Source organism: Lissotriton vulgaris, chromosome 9 (assembly GCF_964263255.1).
Source record: "Lissotriton vulgaris chromosome 9, aLisVul1.2, whole genome shotgun sequence".
In the NCBI taxonomy this organism is placed as follows: domain Eukaryota; kingdom Metazoa; phylum Chordata; class Amphibia; order Caudata; family Salamandridae; genus Lissotriton; species Lissotriton vulgaris.
Window position 1 is genome coordinate 26,475,392 of NC_141697.1, and position 17,244 is coordinate 26,492,635.

General features: G+C 50.6%; 1 protein-coding gene across 1 annotated transcript in view; it reads right to left on the minus strand.

Moving 5' to 3' along the window:
• AKAP6 (A-kinase anchoring protein 6) overlaps positions 1–17,244 on the minus strand; it is a 593,433-nt gene that overhangs the window by 296,620 nt on the left and 279,569 nt on the right. The window contains exon 6 of the mRNA XM_086936952.1: positions 15,640–15,803. Coding sequence (XP_086793078.1) covers positions 15,640–15,803 — 164 coding nt within the window. The remainder of the gene's footprint in view (positions 1–15,639; positions 15,804–17,244) is intronic.

Sequence of the window (17,244 nt, forward strand, 5' to 3'; positions counted from 1 at the left end):
TGGCACCAATTTTCTTTGGGCGAGGGAGACTCAAAACAGAATTGTTGGCTTTCGAGAACTTGCTCGTGGCGTGGGTCTGTCGTGTATTGATACACACGTGTCAGCCTGGCGGTGGTGAACCACAAGGACAAAGTAGTCTTTCTCTTTATGGAGCGCCTCCAACCTGTCTTCAAGGCGCCTCCGCCCCTCGAGCATTCAGCGGAGCCCGTGGTTCTTCCCCCACAGTGCTACCGATCTCGCGTTCCGCCGTGCTGCTGCTGTGCTGTCCGTGCAATGAACTCACCACCCTAGTGAGCGCACAGCGGCAGCGCACACTGACCACTGGTCACGTGCGTGGGTCTGTCACTGACCACAACCCAGCTCGCCATCTCGCTCCACGTGTCCAAGCTTCGGCATACTCTCCACAACCCAGGCCTTCTGGGCGCTGTAACCTTGAGACTGGCGCCCCTGTGATGACGAGGGCTAGAGGCTGTGTGTCCTGGAGCCGTGAAGAGGGGCGGCCCCTGAAAGCCCCTCGCTGGTTTCTGATGGGGTTTGGGGGCCTTCCAGTGGCGAAATGAAACTGGAGGGGCCCCCCTGCAAACTACATGGAGGGGGCCCCCCTCCCATCCTCCGTGCCAGTCTAGAGCTCTCAGGCCAGCGACCGCCAAACTGCAGGGGATGCAGGGCGATTGTTAACCCACTGTCCCCAATACAGTCGTTATAAGTAACACTGGATGGTGGAGTTAAAGGTTGGGCGTGGTCTGCAAGCAGGCTATCATAGGTGGTGGTCCATTCATTACAGGGTCCCTGCCATCAGTACGCCGGGGAAGTTTGCCCAATCCTAGGTTGGTTTCCTGATGTAGACTCCAGTCATGATATACAACATCGGGCCCACTCATCGTTCAGTTTTGACAAAAGTGCATCCACTGCTCCTTCTCGTTTCCGTTTTAAAACATTTGACAAAGCGACAATGCAGTATTTCAAAAGCCGATGTAACTACAAAGAGCAAATTTTTATAATACATTTTTATTAGTAGACAATAGCAATCTTAAGAGGCATTGCATAGCTTCTTACACACTGTGATCCCAATTCCATCACAGTCTCTCTCTCTCTCTCTCTCTCTCTCTGTCAGTCAGTCTGTCAGTCTGTCAGTCAGTCTATCTATCTCTGCCATTCAGTCTATCTCTCTCTGCCATTCAGTCTCTCTCTCTCTGCCATTCAGTCTCTCTTAGTCATTCAGTCTCTCTTTCTCTCTATCAGTCTCTCTATCTCTCTCTCTTTCTGTCAGTCAGTCAGTCTCTCTGTCAGTCAGTATCTCTCTGTCAGTCTTTCTCTCAGTTTTTTAGTCTCTCTCTCTCAGTCAGTCAGTCTCCTCAGTCAGTCAGTCTCTCTCTCAGTCAGTCTCTCCCTTTCTCTAAGTCAGTCTCTCAGACAGTCTCTCTCTCTCTGCCAGTCTCTCTCAGTCAGTCAGTCTTTCTCTCTGTCAGTCAGTCTCCCTTTCTCGGTCAGTCTCTCTCTCAGTCAGTAAGTCTCTCTGTCAGTCCCTCTCTCTGTCAGTCTCTCTCTCAGTCTAGACAGTCTCTCTCTCCCTCCCTCTGTCAGTCTCTCTCAGTCAGTCATTCTCTCTCTCTCACAGTCAGCCAGTCTCTCTCAGTGAGTCTCTCTCTCTCTCTCTCTCTGTCAGTCAGTCTCTATTTGTCAGTCTCTCTCTCTCTCAGTCAGTCTCTCTCTTTCTGTCGGTCAGTCTCTCTTTCTCTGCCAGTCTCCCAGTCTCCCTGTCAGTCAGTCTCTCTCTGTCAGTCTCTCTCTAAGTCAGTCAGTATTTCAGTCTCTCTCTCTCTTAGTCTCTCTCCCTCAGTCAGTCAGTCTCTCTCAGTCAGTCAGTCTCTCTCTCTCTCTGTCAGTCAGTCTCTGTCAGTCAGTCACTGTCAGTCAAGTCAGTCTCTCTCAGTCAGTCATTCTCTCTCAGTCAGTCATTCTCTCTCGCTCAGTCTCTCTTTATCAGTCTCTCTGTCAGTCTCTCTGACAGTCACTTTCTCTCTCTCAGTCAGTCTCTGCCTCTCTCTGTCAGTCTCTCTCTCTCTCTGTCAGTCCGTCAGTCTCTCTCTCTGTCAGTCATTATCTCTCTACCTCAGTAAGTCTCTGTCAGTCAGTCAGTCTCTGAGTCCGTCAGTCAGTCTCTCTACTCTCTCTCCACTCTCTCTCTCTCTCTCCACTCTCTCTCTCTCTCTACTCTCTCTCCACCCTCTCTCTCCACCCTCTCTCTCTCTACTCTGTCCACTCTCTCTACTCTATCTCCACTGTCTCACTCTCTCTCCACTGTCTCTCTCTCCATTCTCTTTCTCCACTCTCTCTCCAAGCTCTCCACTCTCTCTCTCTCCACTCTCTCTCTCTACACGTCTTCAACAAATATAGTGATTTTTGCCTTAAGATTCACACAACCCTCTTTGCAGCGCAGCACCCTTTTATCAGTACTTGTGTCAACAAATATATAAGAAGGTGGGAACAAGCGCCCGAGCCCAGACCCCAGGCATCCAGAACAGCCAGCCACCTTCGCACTATAATGTCCCCGCCTCTCATCTGCAACCAGAGCAACACACACACAACTTGGCACACTGAGCTCAATTATGAAACACGCCTGACTGAGGGCAGACACAAAGTAGTGTGCCTTCTAACAAGAGGGCTTACCTGAGGCCACCATGTTGCTGCCTCGTCCCTTCTCACATGAGCATTGCCCTGGAGAATGCGGTCTCGGAGGGCCCCCACCCAGTGCTCTGTGCTGCCTCCTCCTCTCTCTGGGGCCCCCACCCAGTGCTCTGTGCTGCCTCCTGCTGTCTCTGAGGGCCCCCATCCAGTGCTCTGTGCTGCCTCCTCCTCTCTCTGGGGCCCCCACCCAGTGCTCTGTGCTGCCTCCTGCTCTCTCTGGGGCCCCCACACCCTCCTCTTTCTGGCTCGTGGCTCTGACTGAAGAGAAACAATGTCACTTGAAACATTGTTTCTCTTCAGTCCTGGGTCAGAGCGAGGGGCTCAGAGCAGGCTGCAGACCCTGCACCTGCTTCAGAGCCTCTCACAGATCTGATCTCCACGGAGGAGCTGAGGGGCCCCTTCACCTACTCAAGGCTGAGGGCCCCCCTCTTCCACGGGGGCTGTGAGGGTGTTTGTTTCGCCCCTGGGGCCTTCTCTCAGGTAGGCAGACTGTGATTGCAGTGGCGGCTCGTCCATGGGGGCGTTTGGGCACCGCTCACTGCTTTCTCGCCGCGCGAGAAGGCAGAAACAAATGGTAATTATTACGGTAATAACTACCATTTGTTTCTGCCTTCTCGCACGGCGAGAAAGCAGAAGTTCCTGGTTGAGAGAGTGGGTGGTATTACTTGAGGGCAGGGGGAGCGGCTTGCCCACTGTTGTTAATACTGTCTGTTTGGTCAGCCTGAGAGGCTGCCCAAACAGACAGTATTAACAACAGCGGGCAAGCTGCTCCCCCCCTGCCCTTGAGTAACACCTCCCACTCTCCCTGTTCTGTGTATGCTGCAGCATACAGAGAGAAACGACGCGGTTGGGGCAGGCGCCCGCACCAATCAAAGACGCCGCGGTGGAGGGGAGGGAGGCTGCCTGCAGCCTTCCTGTTGACGAGCAGCACCCTGGGAATTCGAAATGCAGACGGCGGGACGGAGTCGGGACTGTCTCGGAACCAACTTAAAGGCGGGAAGGTAAGTTAAGTTTTACAATGACTTTTGTCCTGTGATTTTAAGACTGTGACAATATTCTGAGGGAAATGTATTGCTGCACTCGGTCGTGATTATGCCACTTGATTGATTGAGTACATTGGACATTACCCTTTTGTGGTTATGGATCAGTGCGGGCTTTATGGGTGCAGATGAATGTGCCAAAGGGCATTATCTGTTGCTTTCCTTTCATGTGTGGTGTTTAGTTGTCCACCACTGCTCAACTGCAGATGGTTATGTTTCGAGACGTGACGTCTTTCCAAATCGTGGCGTTTGTGAAATTCTGTGTATGAGGGCATGGATATATGTGAATCATTGAATGAAGGTATCGTTGAGGAGGCAAACGCTTAACAAGTTGGTGGCGTTGAGCTGTGAGGTGCGCACAACAGTGCTGAGAGTTGTGCCTAATGAGTTCTGTACACTGAATATACCGTCAGTGTCAAATATACATGCTGCATATGTATTACCCCACCTAGTGGCCTTATCGTCCGTGTTATAGATGATGCATACACATTTTGCGATTCCCTCCGAAGCAGTCGCTTTGCTCAGTCATTGTAAGCTACAGATTACGTGTCAAATAAAAAATAGCATATTATTCATAATAACCTTCAAATATGTCTTGTGAACATGTACATTGTTTAAAATCTGTAACCGTAGTTTATTTGTTCAATTGCTAAAAACGTGACAGGGTGAGTTTCAACCGAATGAACAGAATGCATTCTTATGAAATAAACGCTGGCTGCTGATATCACGGTGTTACTTTGAGGTTGCTAGGCTGGATCCATGTAGGGATGATTTAGCCTTTACACTTTCCGAGATCGGTAACATTGACATTCCAAAGGGGTCTTTGTAAAATCGGTCCTCTGACAGGCTGCAAAGGTACTATTGAAATAACTAAGGGTCTCACGTACTAATGTCAGGTTGCAAAGTTATCTCCGTTTTTTGCACACTGACTGTTTTGCGACCTGTTGTTTATTTTGCAATGTAACTTATGTACAGACTAGTTGGGTTGCAAAGTGTCACACGAGGTCGCAAAAACAACTGCTTCACTGCTATCCCTTGCAAATGGCTGTGAATGAAGGCATGGGGAGCTAAGAGGGACAACGTACACCCATGCCTGCGACATCCCACGCCATACATGAAAAAGGCAGCAGCTTCCTAACGGCGGAGATTGGAGTTTTTCTTCATTAGATTAGCTTGAAAGAGCAGAGCAGTTCAAGGAACACGCTAGATTACTTACCTCCCAACCATATACTCAAAGCTGTTCCTAACAGGGGCCGGGGCCCCCTAAATATGTTTGGCCCAGGGTCCCCAAAATCCTTAAGATGTCCGAGTTTGCTCGCTCTTTTTCCAGAAATTTCTCCGGGGCGAACCCCCCTGAATCCCCCCTTTAGTTGTTCTGGCTCGCTCTCTGCGCTTGCTCGCTGCGGTGCACTCCCACACTAATTTTACACCCTGCCACTTTCAAATGTCACCAGCCGCCACTGTGTGATTGTCTCATGCAGAGGGACCCCTGCCCTTGGAAGGGGATGGGGCCACTGTCATTGCGTCAGCCTCCACCTCGCAGGCGGAGGTCTCCAAATTAAGCCAGCTACACCCTCTGTCGCCTGCTCTGCAGTACAGTGTCCCGCTGCCTCCGGGCCAATCCTGGTGCTGCTGGCAGCACCAGGATTGGATGAGAGGGGCTGTAGACGCCAACGGACCTGGGGTGGCACGGACCTGCTCAGGACCTCAGGTAGGATTTTTAAAATGTATTTTAATACCAAAATCTCCCCCCGCCCCCGCACGACCCCCCCCCCCCAGCCGCAACTGCCTGTGCTGCCACTATCGCGCAGTGTAATCGGCGTGCAGTGCTATCCCTTCCCTGTGTCACCCCTGTGCAATGTACCCGATTGCTGTCACTACCTCGCAGTCTATCCCCCCATGTGTCACCATAGAGTTGTGCAGCCGGAATCGAGTGTCACCCTACTGGTATGCCATCCCTGTGCAGTGTCAAGAAAGCAGCCCACAAGGAGTGTGTGCAGAAGGCCAGTGCAGTGTCACCGCATACTGCGTGACTCCATCCACTGTCAGCACCTGCTCTGATAGCACCGTGCTCTATCTGTCACCGCCGCGCAGTGTACCCCCAGTCCTGTGTCACCGCGGAGCAGTCACCCCAGTACAGTGCCAACGCTGTCCTGTGTTACTTATCCCCAGGCCATGTCGTTCACTATGCTGTCACCGCCGTGTAGTGTAAACTATGTGCAGTCTCACTCTCACCCCCGCAGTGTCAGTACGGTGCAGTGTCAGGCAGCGGATTAGAGGGAGGAGGGGAGGAGAGTGCACAGTGTCACACTCATGCAGTGTCACCCGTCGCTATCAGTGCCGTGCAGTGAGACACCTCCGCGCTGTCAACGCTGTGCAGTGTACCACCAGGGTCGCGTCACACCTGTGCAGTCTGTCCTCCACGCTCCGTCACCAGTGCATTGTCGTCCTCGTGAATTTACTATTCCCATGTGTTTTGAAACATTTCGCGGTCTTGTCCCGTATGAAAGACATTTCTCACCTTTCTGCACCCATCATGGTCACCGCCTGAGCTGGACGTTGATGGAGACAGAGACTAGGCTGTTTGAAACACCTGTCATTGATTGTGTAGTGACTTTTGGCTTGGAGAAGTGCTTCCTTCAGAAAGCCTGAGACAGCTTGAAAATCTTGGTCTCACGAGCTCAGGTGGGGTTTTGTGGGGGGTGGGGGGGGGGGGCAGTACAGATACCGTTGTTCTCCAGTTTTGGCATCAGGGCATCACTTGACAGTCCCTCTAAGGCCTTGGCCATGAATTAATTGTAGTGCCTGGTTCTTGTAGTCTCCAGTAGAGGGGCCTCGGCCAGGGACAAGTTTAACGAAGTACTAATATGTCTGAAGGGGTGTGTCTGAAAAGGACTCTCAGTTATTACGTTTTGATGATTCGTGGAGAAATCCCACCCATGCCCAGATGCAGTCTTTCAGAAGGGTCTGTCCGCAAGGCGTGCGATCTCGTATTTTGTATTTCATCATGAGGTGTATTCTTTAATGTCGTATTGGGTTTGCGTATATTCTATCACTTCAGGTTCTAAAAGAGGGGGCGCAATTAATTACTGAGTGACTAAACGTGCTGCATACAAATATTGTTGTTACTGTGTGATTTACACAACAGCAATATCGAAGAGTAACACTGGTATTGTCTCATTAGAAATATAATAGTTTTGCACAGAGGCTGTAGCGCTGCCTCATTAAAATACAGCCCTTCTGCGTCACTGTCTCATTGAAAGTTTGTCCGTCCTACACCCAGGTGCTGGTATCGTCCCATTAAACAAATGACAGCCGAGCACTGAGCTGGTACTGTCTCTTTAAAATATGTCACAGGGGTAAAGGCACTAGTTGTCACATAGGTAAAGGTATTGTCTCATTAAAAGTATGTCAGTCCTACACACCGGTGATGCCATCATCTCATTAAAGATACGCCCCCCCAAACCCTCCTTTAAAAGTTTGAGCTCACTCGCTGCGCTCGCCAGGGTGCTCTCCCACAAAGTTTACGCCCCACCACTTTTAAATGTCACGAGCCACCACTGTCACTGTGTCGTTGGCTATGCACCCTGCTGCGTCTTGGCGAGGTTCACCCTGTACAACTACCATATATATATATATATATATATATATATATATATATATATATATATATATATATATATATATATATATACATATACATATACCTATACATATATATATATAAATAAACAAGCATTCCCGACCAACCAGTTAACATTTGCCCTGTGTCGAATTCTGATCATGAGTTGAACTAATTCCACAGATTCTTGTGGGCACTGGCCGCGGTTTACAAAATAAACTTTGCATCGTCACCGTGGGTAACACGCGGTCCAAAAAATGAATGCCAGGGAGATGTAGGAATATAATATATATATATATATATATATATATATATATATATATATATATATATATATATATATATATATATATATATATATACACAAACTCTCAAATAAAGGTGTTAAAGGGACATTACATTGTGGTGTGATAACAATATCTTACTTTGCATTTTAAAAACAATCTCAGAAATTCACTGAAAAACCTAAAGGTTAAAGTTATGTTAAAGTCAGGTGAGGACGTCAGTGTAAATACCGCATTTTAAACAACAACAAAAACCACTGACATTCACCAATCTCTGCTCTTTCTGCAGGAGGTGGAGAATGCATCAACGTGCTCATATCTCTGCTTTTTCACACTCCCAGCAAAGCACACACTGACAGTATTTCATCCATTCAAGGCACAGGTGTGGAAAGAGACAAGCCACGCCCACTGGCGTGGCAGCAGAACAGCTATTGAAAAAACACGGCTATGAAAAGCACTGTCACCAGAATATTGTAATGGTAAGTGTATATAGCTATGTATACGTTTACTTCATGTTACTCGTCACACTGGTAATTTGAGGACATATATCGTCAAGGTACGTAGATGTTTAGTGTACAACTTTAAATCGAATTGCCACATGCTGGTTGTCAAATTTTTGCCCATGAAACATTTGCATTCCGATATTTTTATACTTTTATTTTTATTTTATTTTGCGTGTTTGTAGAGCGCTAGAATAGACTCCCAGGGGAGTATCTCCGCGCTTTATGACTGCCGAACCTACAGGGGAACAAGTTACATAACTGCAATCCAATTCTGAGACTGTATAGTTAGACCTGGAACAGAAACTTGGTATTCTCTAACAGAAGCCCATCAGCCACACCCCCGACACACGCGCCAAAAGGAAGCGGAGCCTCATTTCCAAGCACCTGCTGCAGCGACAGATGAAGATGTAAAGTCAGAGGGAATAAAATCAGGTGAGACGAACGCGAGAGGCTTCCCTTCCAGGAATGAAATGATTAATTCTCAGCAGGCGCAGGGACGGACCAGACCGCGCCACATCACCGTCACGCTGTCCGAAAGTATTGATGCCGTGACACGAAACATCCCAAACTAACGCTCACGACAATAGTTTGGTATAAATTTCTCTCTGAAAAATGAGTTTATTTTTAAAAGCGGCCTAGTGGTGGTCCATGCCCGCCACCGAAGCTCCGCGGGCGATTTCACGCCGTGCCCCGCTTTAAAGTAATGTCAAGGCTGGGAGAGCCGACTTCAAAAGGCAGAAATCCACTTACGCCTCTGACATCAAACGCCACCAGGACCCACCCCCCTCACCCACCTACCGGAACATCGGATTCTGACGCGAGAGGCTTATCGGCTTCTGCAGCCGGGACTTGGGCGGGCTGGGAGGCCGCACGCCCACACCACGAGCCGCCACCTCATGTCTATGGGAGGGTCTGGCCTTGGGGTGGTGTACACCTGCACAAGCTCACACATTCATGACTGACATGGAGCTGCTCTTTGTCCGTTCCTCCATCTCACACCTGGCGGCCAAAGCTTGGAACGACCCTCCCCTGCACCTTAGACCCGCCCCATCACTCCCGGGGTTCAGGAAAGGGCTCAAGGGCTGGCTGTTCCAATGAACACTTCAGCTCGCTGCAGCTAGCCCCCCTAGTGCCTTCAGCAGGGCCGGACTAGTCATTGTGGGCACAGGGGAGGCTCTAGGCTCATGGCGGCCCAAGCAGGGAGCGTAGGTAGGGGCCCTGGAAGAGGGGGTTCGGGCGGGGCGGAGCGCGGAGGCCGGTGAAGAGGGGGGGGTCAGGGTTTTTGGAATTGGAACAGAGCCGGAGGCCGCCAAATCCCTGCCAGGGGCCGCCACGCAAATATGTATCCATGCTCAGAGGATTATTATATTAAGAATATATATTGGTGTGGTGGCCCCTGGGGTCATTGCAGAGCAGAAAGGTGTAACTTCCAGTAGTGTAACATTAGCCCCCGCAGTGAGGGGGAGGGTGGATTTGCCACTGAGCTCCGGGGGGCATCCCCCAGCACCGTGCCCATGTCAGAGAGCTCCTAATTGAGTCAGGAGCGTAGGCAGGGTGGGAGGGGGGGCCTCCATGTACTTTGCAGGGGGGTCCCCTCAAGTTTCGTCACACCACTGCTCATTCCATCCTCTGAAGCCTGCTGCAGGCAAACTACCCACGCATACTGGGGCAGTGTCACTCTTTATACATGAGCAGGTCTGACTCACTCCTGGGTGGCTAACACACGCCCTGATTGCAGCCTGAAGAGGGGTGTGGATAGACCGGAAGTACCCAGGGCGGAGCCTGTGTCGGGGTTCTGACAGACTAAGCAGTGCGGATCCCTGCAGGGCGAACCCCCAAACCTGCCCATTTCCCGCCTTTCAGGACAGCTCTGTCTCTTCACAAGGCTTGTCCCTCATTTCACCCCCCCCCCCCCCCCCCATCCATAGGGCAGGTGGGTTTAATGCACCTGCCCTATAATCCCCCAACAGATGCATAATTTTCATATTTCAACAAAACGCATCTGTTGAAGCCTTGACTCAAACACTTGTAATGGGTCATGCATAGGTGTACCTAGGGCTATATTGCTGATAAGTGCGGTTTGAAGGGGATAAAGTGCAGTTTGAAGGGGATAAAGTGCAGTTTGAAGGGGATAACGAGCAGTTTGAAGAGGATTAAGTGCAGTTTGAAGAGGATTAAGTGCAGTTTGAAGGGGATAACGTGCAGTTTGAAGGGGATAAAGCCCTTTATTTCCACATTGACCAGCTGCTTGAGATTTAGAGGGGTCATCACCCCAGTGGGTGATAGAACTATGGTGTATGAGACTTAGAGGGTGATAGAAGTTCTACTGTGCGAAGTTTGCGCGGTGGCCACGTTACTGTCGACATTACCTGTGTGAACCCAGTCAAGTGGTTACAAATCAGCGCATTTTTGCTCATCACCAGAGCATTCCATGCAGAGCACCTGGGTCTTCAGGGGACATTTCATAAGGACGGGGGTATTCAAAGGAACACACTCCAAGGGCCGCCATTTTAAAACATGTAACGCCATGGTGCAAAAGGAGTACACGCAGGGCTCGTTCTGAGCAGTGTGGGACACCGTGCAGAAAAACAGCCCCACAGACACCCATGACTGACCCTGCAGCATCCCCTGGGCAATATTAGCCCTCAGTTGGGAACCCGGGGTGAAGGTAAGGGATAACCTGTAGACTCCTGGGCTTCTGCACCCTAAATCCACCCCCATTCGACCTGTTTCCCCCAAGCCAAGTTGCTCTGGGTTTGCTCCGACTACGATCTCCTCACTGCGCGGAACAAGGGAAGCCCCTGTGGCTTTCTGCAGCTTCTCCGGTGCACACTCGCCCACAAGAGAAACTTTGGAAGGTTTCCCACAGATCTTTGCGAAGGCTGCAGGAAACATCATATCATTGCTCTATGGGATGGGATGGGTGGTGTAAATTAAATTTCTCAGGTTTAGTGGGGGTGTCTCCCTTTAATCCAGGTTCAGTGGCGCCAATAAGCCTCCTATTCGAGTTCTACTGGGGCTAAATATCGGTTATTTCCGGTTTATAGGGAGATGGAACGCACTATTCCTATGGTTACCCGTAGGGTGACCGAGCGCTATATAGATATCTATACACTACAATGCAAAGTTAAATGGAACCTTATTTGAAGTTCCGTGGGGGCTGCAAGATTTTTATTTGAGGTTTAGTGGGACCTAAAACCCATAATTTTCCAAGACTTAGGGGTGTGAAACCTGTCGTTCGAGTTTTAGTGGGGGTGGGGTAAGACCCCTTGAGGGCCATCTTCATCTTATCTGAATCTTAGTGGGAGATGTAAGTGGTTGTTTGAAGTTATGGGGTCAGAACTCTGCACATGCAGTGTGGAGGCAGCCTTCACCTTGTTTTATGATGCTCAGTGGGTTGTGAGCCTGCAGTATGATGTTCAGTGTTGGAACAGCCAGCATTTCAGGGTTTAAAGTTTCACCAGGGATAACACTAAGTTAATTGAGTAGTAGGTGGTATAACTTTGAATATATGTCGGTGTAGAGGGGTCTGTGTTCAGTATTTGAAATCTAGTGGCAACTAAAATCCTGTTATTAAATAGCTTCCCTGAAACACCATTCTGTGGCGCAACGTATTTTAAAATGGCAGACCTAAGGAACTGTTCTTTTGGCGACACCATTGTGCGATGCTCTATATTTAAAAAAAAATGGTGGCCTTTGAGGATGTTCCTTTGAAGAGACAAATATGTGGAGTTTCATATTTTAAATGGCAGCCCTGGGGGGGTTATTCCCCTGGAGACACCATTACGTGGTGCTCCATATTTTACAATGAGGACCCTTGGGGATGCCCTTTGGAGAAATTATTATGTGGCGCTCCATATTTTAAAATGGCTGCCCTTGGGGGATGTCCCCTGGAGACACCATTATGTGCCATTCCATGTTTTCAAAATGCCGGCCTTTGGGGGATGTTCCTTTCGAGAAACTATACTGTGGAACTCCACATGTAAAATGGCCGCCCTCGGGGATGTTCCCGCGGCAACACCATGACATGGTGCTCTATATTTTATAATGGCCACCCTTGGGAGATATTGCCACGGCGACACCATGGCATGGTGCTCTATATTTTAAAATGGCCGCCCTTGGGAGATGTTCCCCCGGCTACACCATGGCATGGGGCTCTATATTTTAAAATGGCCTTCCTTGGGAGAGGTTGTATGTCATGACAACGCGTGGTATTACCATGTGTGCCATTAAAACGCGGGGATTACAACGAAAGTCGTTACAACGACTTTCGCTGGAGGGCGCTGGATAGTGGAATAGTTTAATTTTCTATTCCAACTCCAGCCCACATTGGCAGTAGGGAAGGTGTTGGATAGAAAATTAAACTAGTCCCTATCCAACAGCGCCCTCCAGCGAAAGTCGTCGTAACGACTTTCGTTGTAATTCCGGAGTTGTAATGGCAGTGCAGGGTAATTCCAACGTTGTCATGGCTGTTCCCCTTGGGAGAAGTTCCCGCGGCTACACCATGGCATGGGGCTCTATTTTTAAAATGACCCCCCTTGGGAGATGTTCCCGCGGCGACACCATGGCTTGGTGCTCCGTATTTTAAAAAGGCCGCCCTTGGGAGATGTTTCTGCAGCTACACCATGGCATTGGGCTCTATTTTTTAAAATGGCTGCCTTCGAGAGCTTCCCCTGGAGACGCCACTATGTGGCGCTCCACATTGCAAAATGGGGCCCCTTGAGGGATATTCCTCTGCAGAAACCATTATGTGGCACTCCATATCTAAAATGGCTGCCCTCAGGAGGTTTTGCACTAGAGACGGTTTTATGTGGCGCTCCATATTTTAAAATGGTGGCATTGGGTGGTATGTTCCTTTTGGGATGACGCAGACCTTGAGGGGGGGCGCGAATTTGTAGCAGCGTGGGCGACCTTCCTCCCGCTGCGGTGACCGGTCCCTAATTAGGCGATGCATCTGATACTCATTAAGTGCAATGAGATAATGAATCACATTCTCTCTTTGTTAATTTGCTGTAACCAAGCGGTTAATGGACGCCAGAGCTGAGTGACTGCGTTGATTAGAGTGATTTATTGTGCCAGCAAAACAAGTGCGCAGCTCCCGAATATTCATCTTTGTAATAATCCATAAATATCGGTTTTATCTGCAGTGTGTCCTCGAATGGCTCAGTGCGCTCGCTGGTGCCCCAGGGGTACTGAGGAGGGACGTGTTGATTCTCCTCCGCTCTGAGTATTGAAGTGCAAGGGGATGGCTTTGAATGCCCAAGCTGCACCCCTTGGGCTGTGCCATGGTGCCACCATCCATCCTGCGCCCCGCGTGTATGTAGGGTGCTATAGTAGGACATCACGCCCCATCTGGTTCCCCACTGGTATTGCAGAGATATGTAACAGCGTCCCACCCTCACCCCACATTCTTTGTCCGCAGATGGGGCCGTGGCACAGGCTCTCGTGCTCATTCCGCAATCCAAGGGTACATGTGGGTCTAAGACGGGTGCCACCCACACCCTCTGGGTCAGTTAGGTTCTATGTCGATCCCTCTTCTGTTCAAAGCATGCACCATGTGCACATATGGGACCAGCGCACCACCTCGTACACCTCATGAGTACATATGGGACCATGACGCCACCTCTCCTTCCCATGGGTACACCACCTCCTGCACCCCATGGGTACACATAGGACCAGGGCGCCACCTCGCCTTCCTATGGGTACACCACCCCCTGCACCTCATGAGTACACATGGGACCATGACGCCACCTCGCCTTCCATGGGTACACCACCTCCTGCACCTCAGGAGTACACATGGGACCAGGGTGCCACCTCACCTTCCCATGGGTACACAACCTCATGAGTACACATGGGACCAGGGTGCCACCTCGCCTTCCCATGGGTACACCACCTCCTGAACCCGTGAGTACACATGGGACCATGACGCCACCTCGCCTTCCATGGGTACACCACCTCCTGCACCTCAGGAGTACACATGGGACCAGGGTGCCACCTCACCTTCCCATGGGTACACCACCTCTTGCACCAGTGAGTACACATGGGACCATGGCGCCACCTCGCCTTCCCATGGGTACACCACCTCCTGAACCCGTGAGTACACATGGGACCATGACGCCACCTCGCCTTCCATGGGTACACCACCTCCTGCACCTCAGGAGTACACATGGGACCAGGGTGCCACCTCACCTTCCCATGGGTACACCACCTCTTGCACCAGTGAGTACACATGGGACCGTGACGCCACCTCGCCTTCCATGGGTACACCACCTCCTGCACTTCAGGAGTACACATGGGACCAGGGTGCCACCTCACCTTCCCATGGGTACACCACCTCCTGCACCCCGTGAGTACACATGGGACCATGGCGCCACCTCGCCTTCCCATGGGTACACCACCTCCTGAACCCGTGAGTACACATGGGACCATGGTGCCACCTCACCTTCCCATGGGTACACCACCTCCTGCACCCCGTGAGTACACATGGGACCATGGCGCCACCTCGCCTTCCCATGGGTACACCACCTCTTGCACCAGTGAGTACACATGGGACCATGGCGCCACCTCGCCTTCCCATGGGTACACCACCTCCTGCACCCCGTGAGTACACATGGGACCATGATGCCACCTCGCCTTCCCATGGGTACACCACCTCCTACACCCATGAGTACACATGGGACCATGACGCCACCTCGCCTTCCCATGGGTACACCACCTCCTGCACCCCATGCGCACACATGGGACCAGGGCGCCACCTCGCCTTCACACGGGTACACAACCTCCAGCACCCCATGAGTACACATGGGACCAGGGCACCACCTCGCCCTCCCATGGGTACACCACCTCCTGCACTTCGTGAGTACACATGGGACCATGGCACCACCTTGCCTTCACACGGGCACACACCACCTCCTGCACCCCATGAGTACACATAGGACCATGGTTTCATTGAAATTTCATGTAGGTTTGGGAGGTGGTGCTACCTCTATCATGGTTTCATCGAATGTTCTGGAAGGTTTTGGAGGCGGCGCTAGCTCTTTCATGGTTTCATCGAATGTTCTGGAAGGTGTGGGAGGCGGCACCAGCTCTTTCATGGTTTCATTGAATGTTCTGGAAGGTGTGGGAGGCGGCGCTGGCTCTATCATGGTTCATTGAATGTTCTGCAAGGTGTGGGAGGAGGCGCTAGCTTTATCATGGTTTCATCGAATGTTCTGGAAGGTGTGGGAGGCGACACTCGCTCTTTCATGGTTTCATCGAATGTTCTGGAAGGTGTGGGAGGCGACACTCGCTCTTTCATGGTTTCATCAAATGTACTGGAAGGTGTGGGAGGCGGCGCTAGCTCTCTCGTGGTTTCATCGAAAGACATTGTTGGTTTTCATTTTTGAAAAGCGCAGGTGGGGAGTGGGAGAAAGTACAAGCCCTAAGGCGAGTAGGAGGGGAGGTTTGATTGACAAGGACTTCAAACAGCCAACGAAAGTGAAAAGGATGGCGCGTCACCTTACCTCAGGGCTCCTCTCACCGGCCACGTCCTCCGCGGATACATCAGTCGCCAGGATCTCCGCTTTGATGGCATCTAGGGCGAGGAGGATCCAGCTGTGCTGACGCTTGATTTGTCGCTGCAGCTCCTTCCACTGACTCCCAATCATATGCAGCATGTCCTTGAGACCTGTGCGCCAAAACACAAAAGAGCCAGGATCAGGAATGGTGCATATAGCATTTGGTTCACATGGAGTCATGGCCAGGTCTCAGAATAGAGGCTTGAGACCAGGTGTACAAGAACACCATTGGAGGCCCACCTTGTGGCTATTGGATGAAAAAACAAGCAAAGGGGAAGCGGTCCCACCCCAGGGAGGAACTGTGTGGACACTGGATGAATAAGGCCAGGTAAAGAGTGTGCATCATTGCGGCCTGCAACTAGACCTGGACGGTGTACTTCGCTCCGTTCACGGTGTTTGCTGAGTTTTCTGCACTCCGCGGAGCTCACAGAGTGCAGAAAACTCCGCTTCGCGATGTGCAGCGGAGTTTTTTTCCCGCTCGCGATCATGAACGGTAAGTTTGTGATCGCGGACGGTAAGTTTGCGAGCGTGAGCTGCCACTCGGGTAGAATTTCTACCCGAGCAGCAGGAATACCAGCACAAACTGCAGTTCGCAATGCACTCTGCCACTCGTGGAACTTTGCACATTTTTTTTGTAACTTTGCGGAGTTCCGTGTAGCAAAACTTTGCACACTACGCCCAGGCCTACCCACAACATGGACTGATACCAAGATCAAGGACCATGCTCACACCCTCTAGAACTACTATGACATTACTGTTTGAGCAGTGTTGGTCCTCTCTGCATGGTCATCCCAAAACTTTTTGCCTTCTCCCCTCTAGCGGAATTTGTTTTTGTTGCCTTTTAGGACTTTGTGCACTTTACCACTGCCAACCAATGCTTAAGTGCTTGTGCTCACTCCCTTAAACATGGAAAATTGGTTTACACCCAATTGCCACATTTAATTTACTTGTAAGGCCATAGTGAAGTGGTAGAACATGTACCCAGGGCCTGTGGGGAAGACTGGCACAGGAAGCCCATTGTGGGAGAGCCGCTTTGTTCGACAGGTGGCCTTATTGCGAGGGTTCCAAAGGTGGGATGGCATAGGGATATCCAGGTTGGGAAATGTCATGAGAGGCACAGTGTCAAAATCATTTCAGGAGCTATAGAGTGATAATCAGTTACACCGGAGCCAGTTCTACAGATACCTGCAGCTACGCCATGCCATATCCCCCTGTTTGCGAGCCCTTCAACACTTGCCAGAGTTTTACCCATTAGAGGGCAAACTGTTGATAGGTGACTTGGACACTCACAAAATAAAACAAGTTCATCAGTCATTGATCACGAATAGTTCACACTGCGTGCCCTTAGGCCGGCATATCAGGGGATTTAGACACAATCGAGGAAGATGACTGACCCTGAATGCCCCGTGCAGCAGTGATTTCATCCTGTCTTCACCTGAGCCAATTAAAGTATTTACACAGAGCAGATCATACTAGGCACTGGTTGGGGTGTGGGGGTGTAATTAACTCATCCCTGTGTCTACGCTGTGGGGTATAGGTGGGCACCTTCCT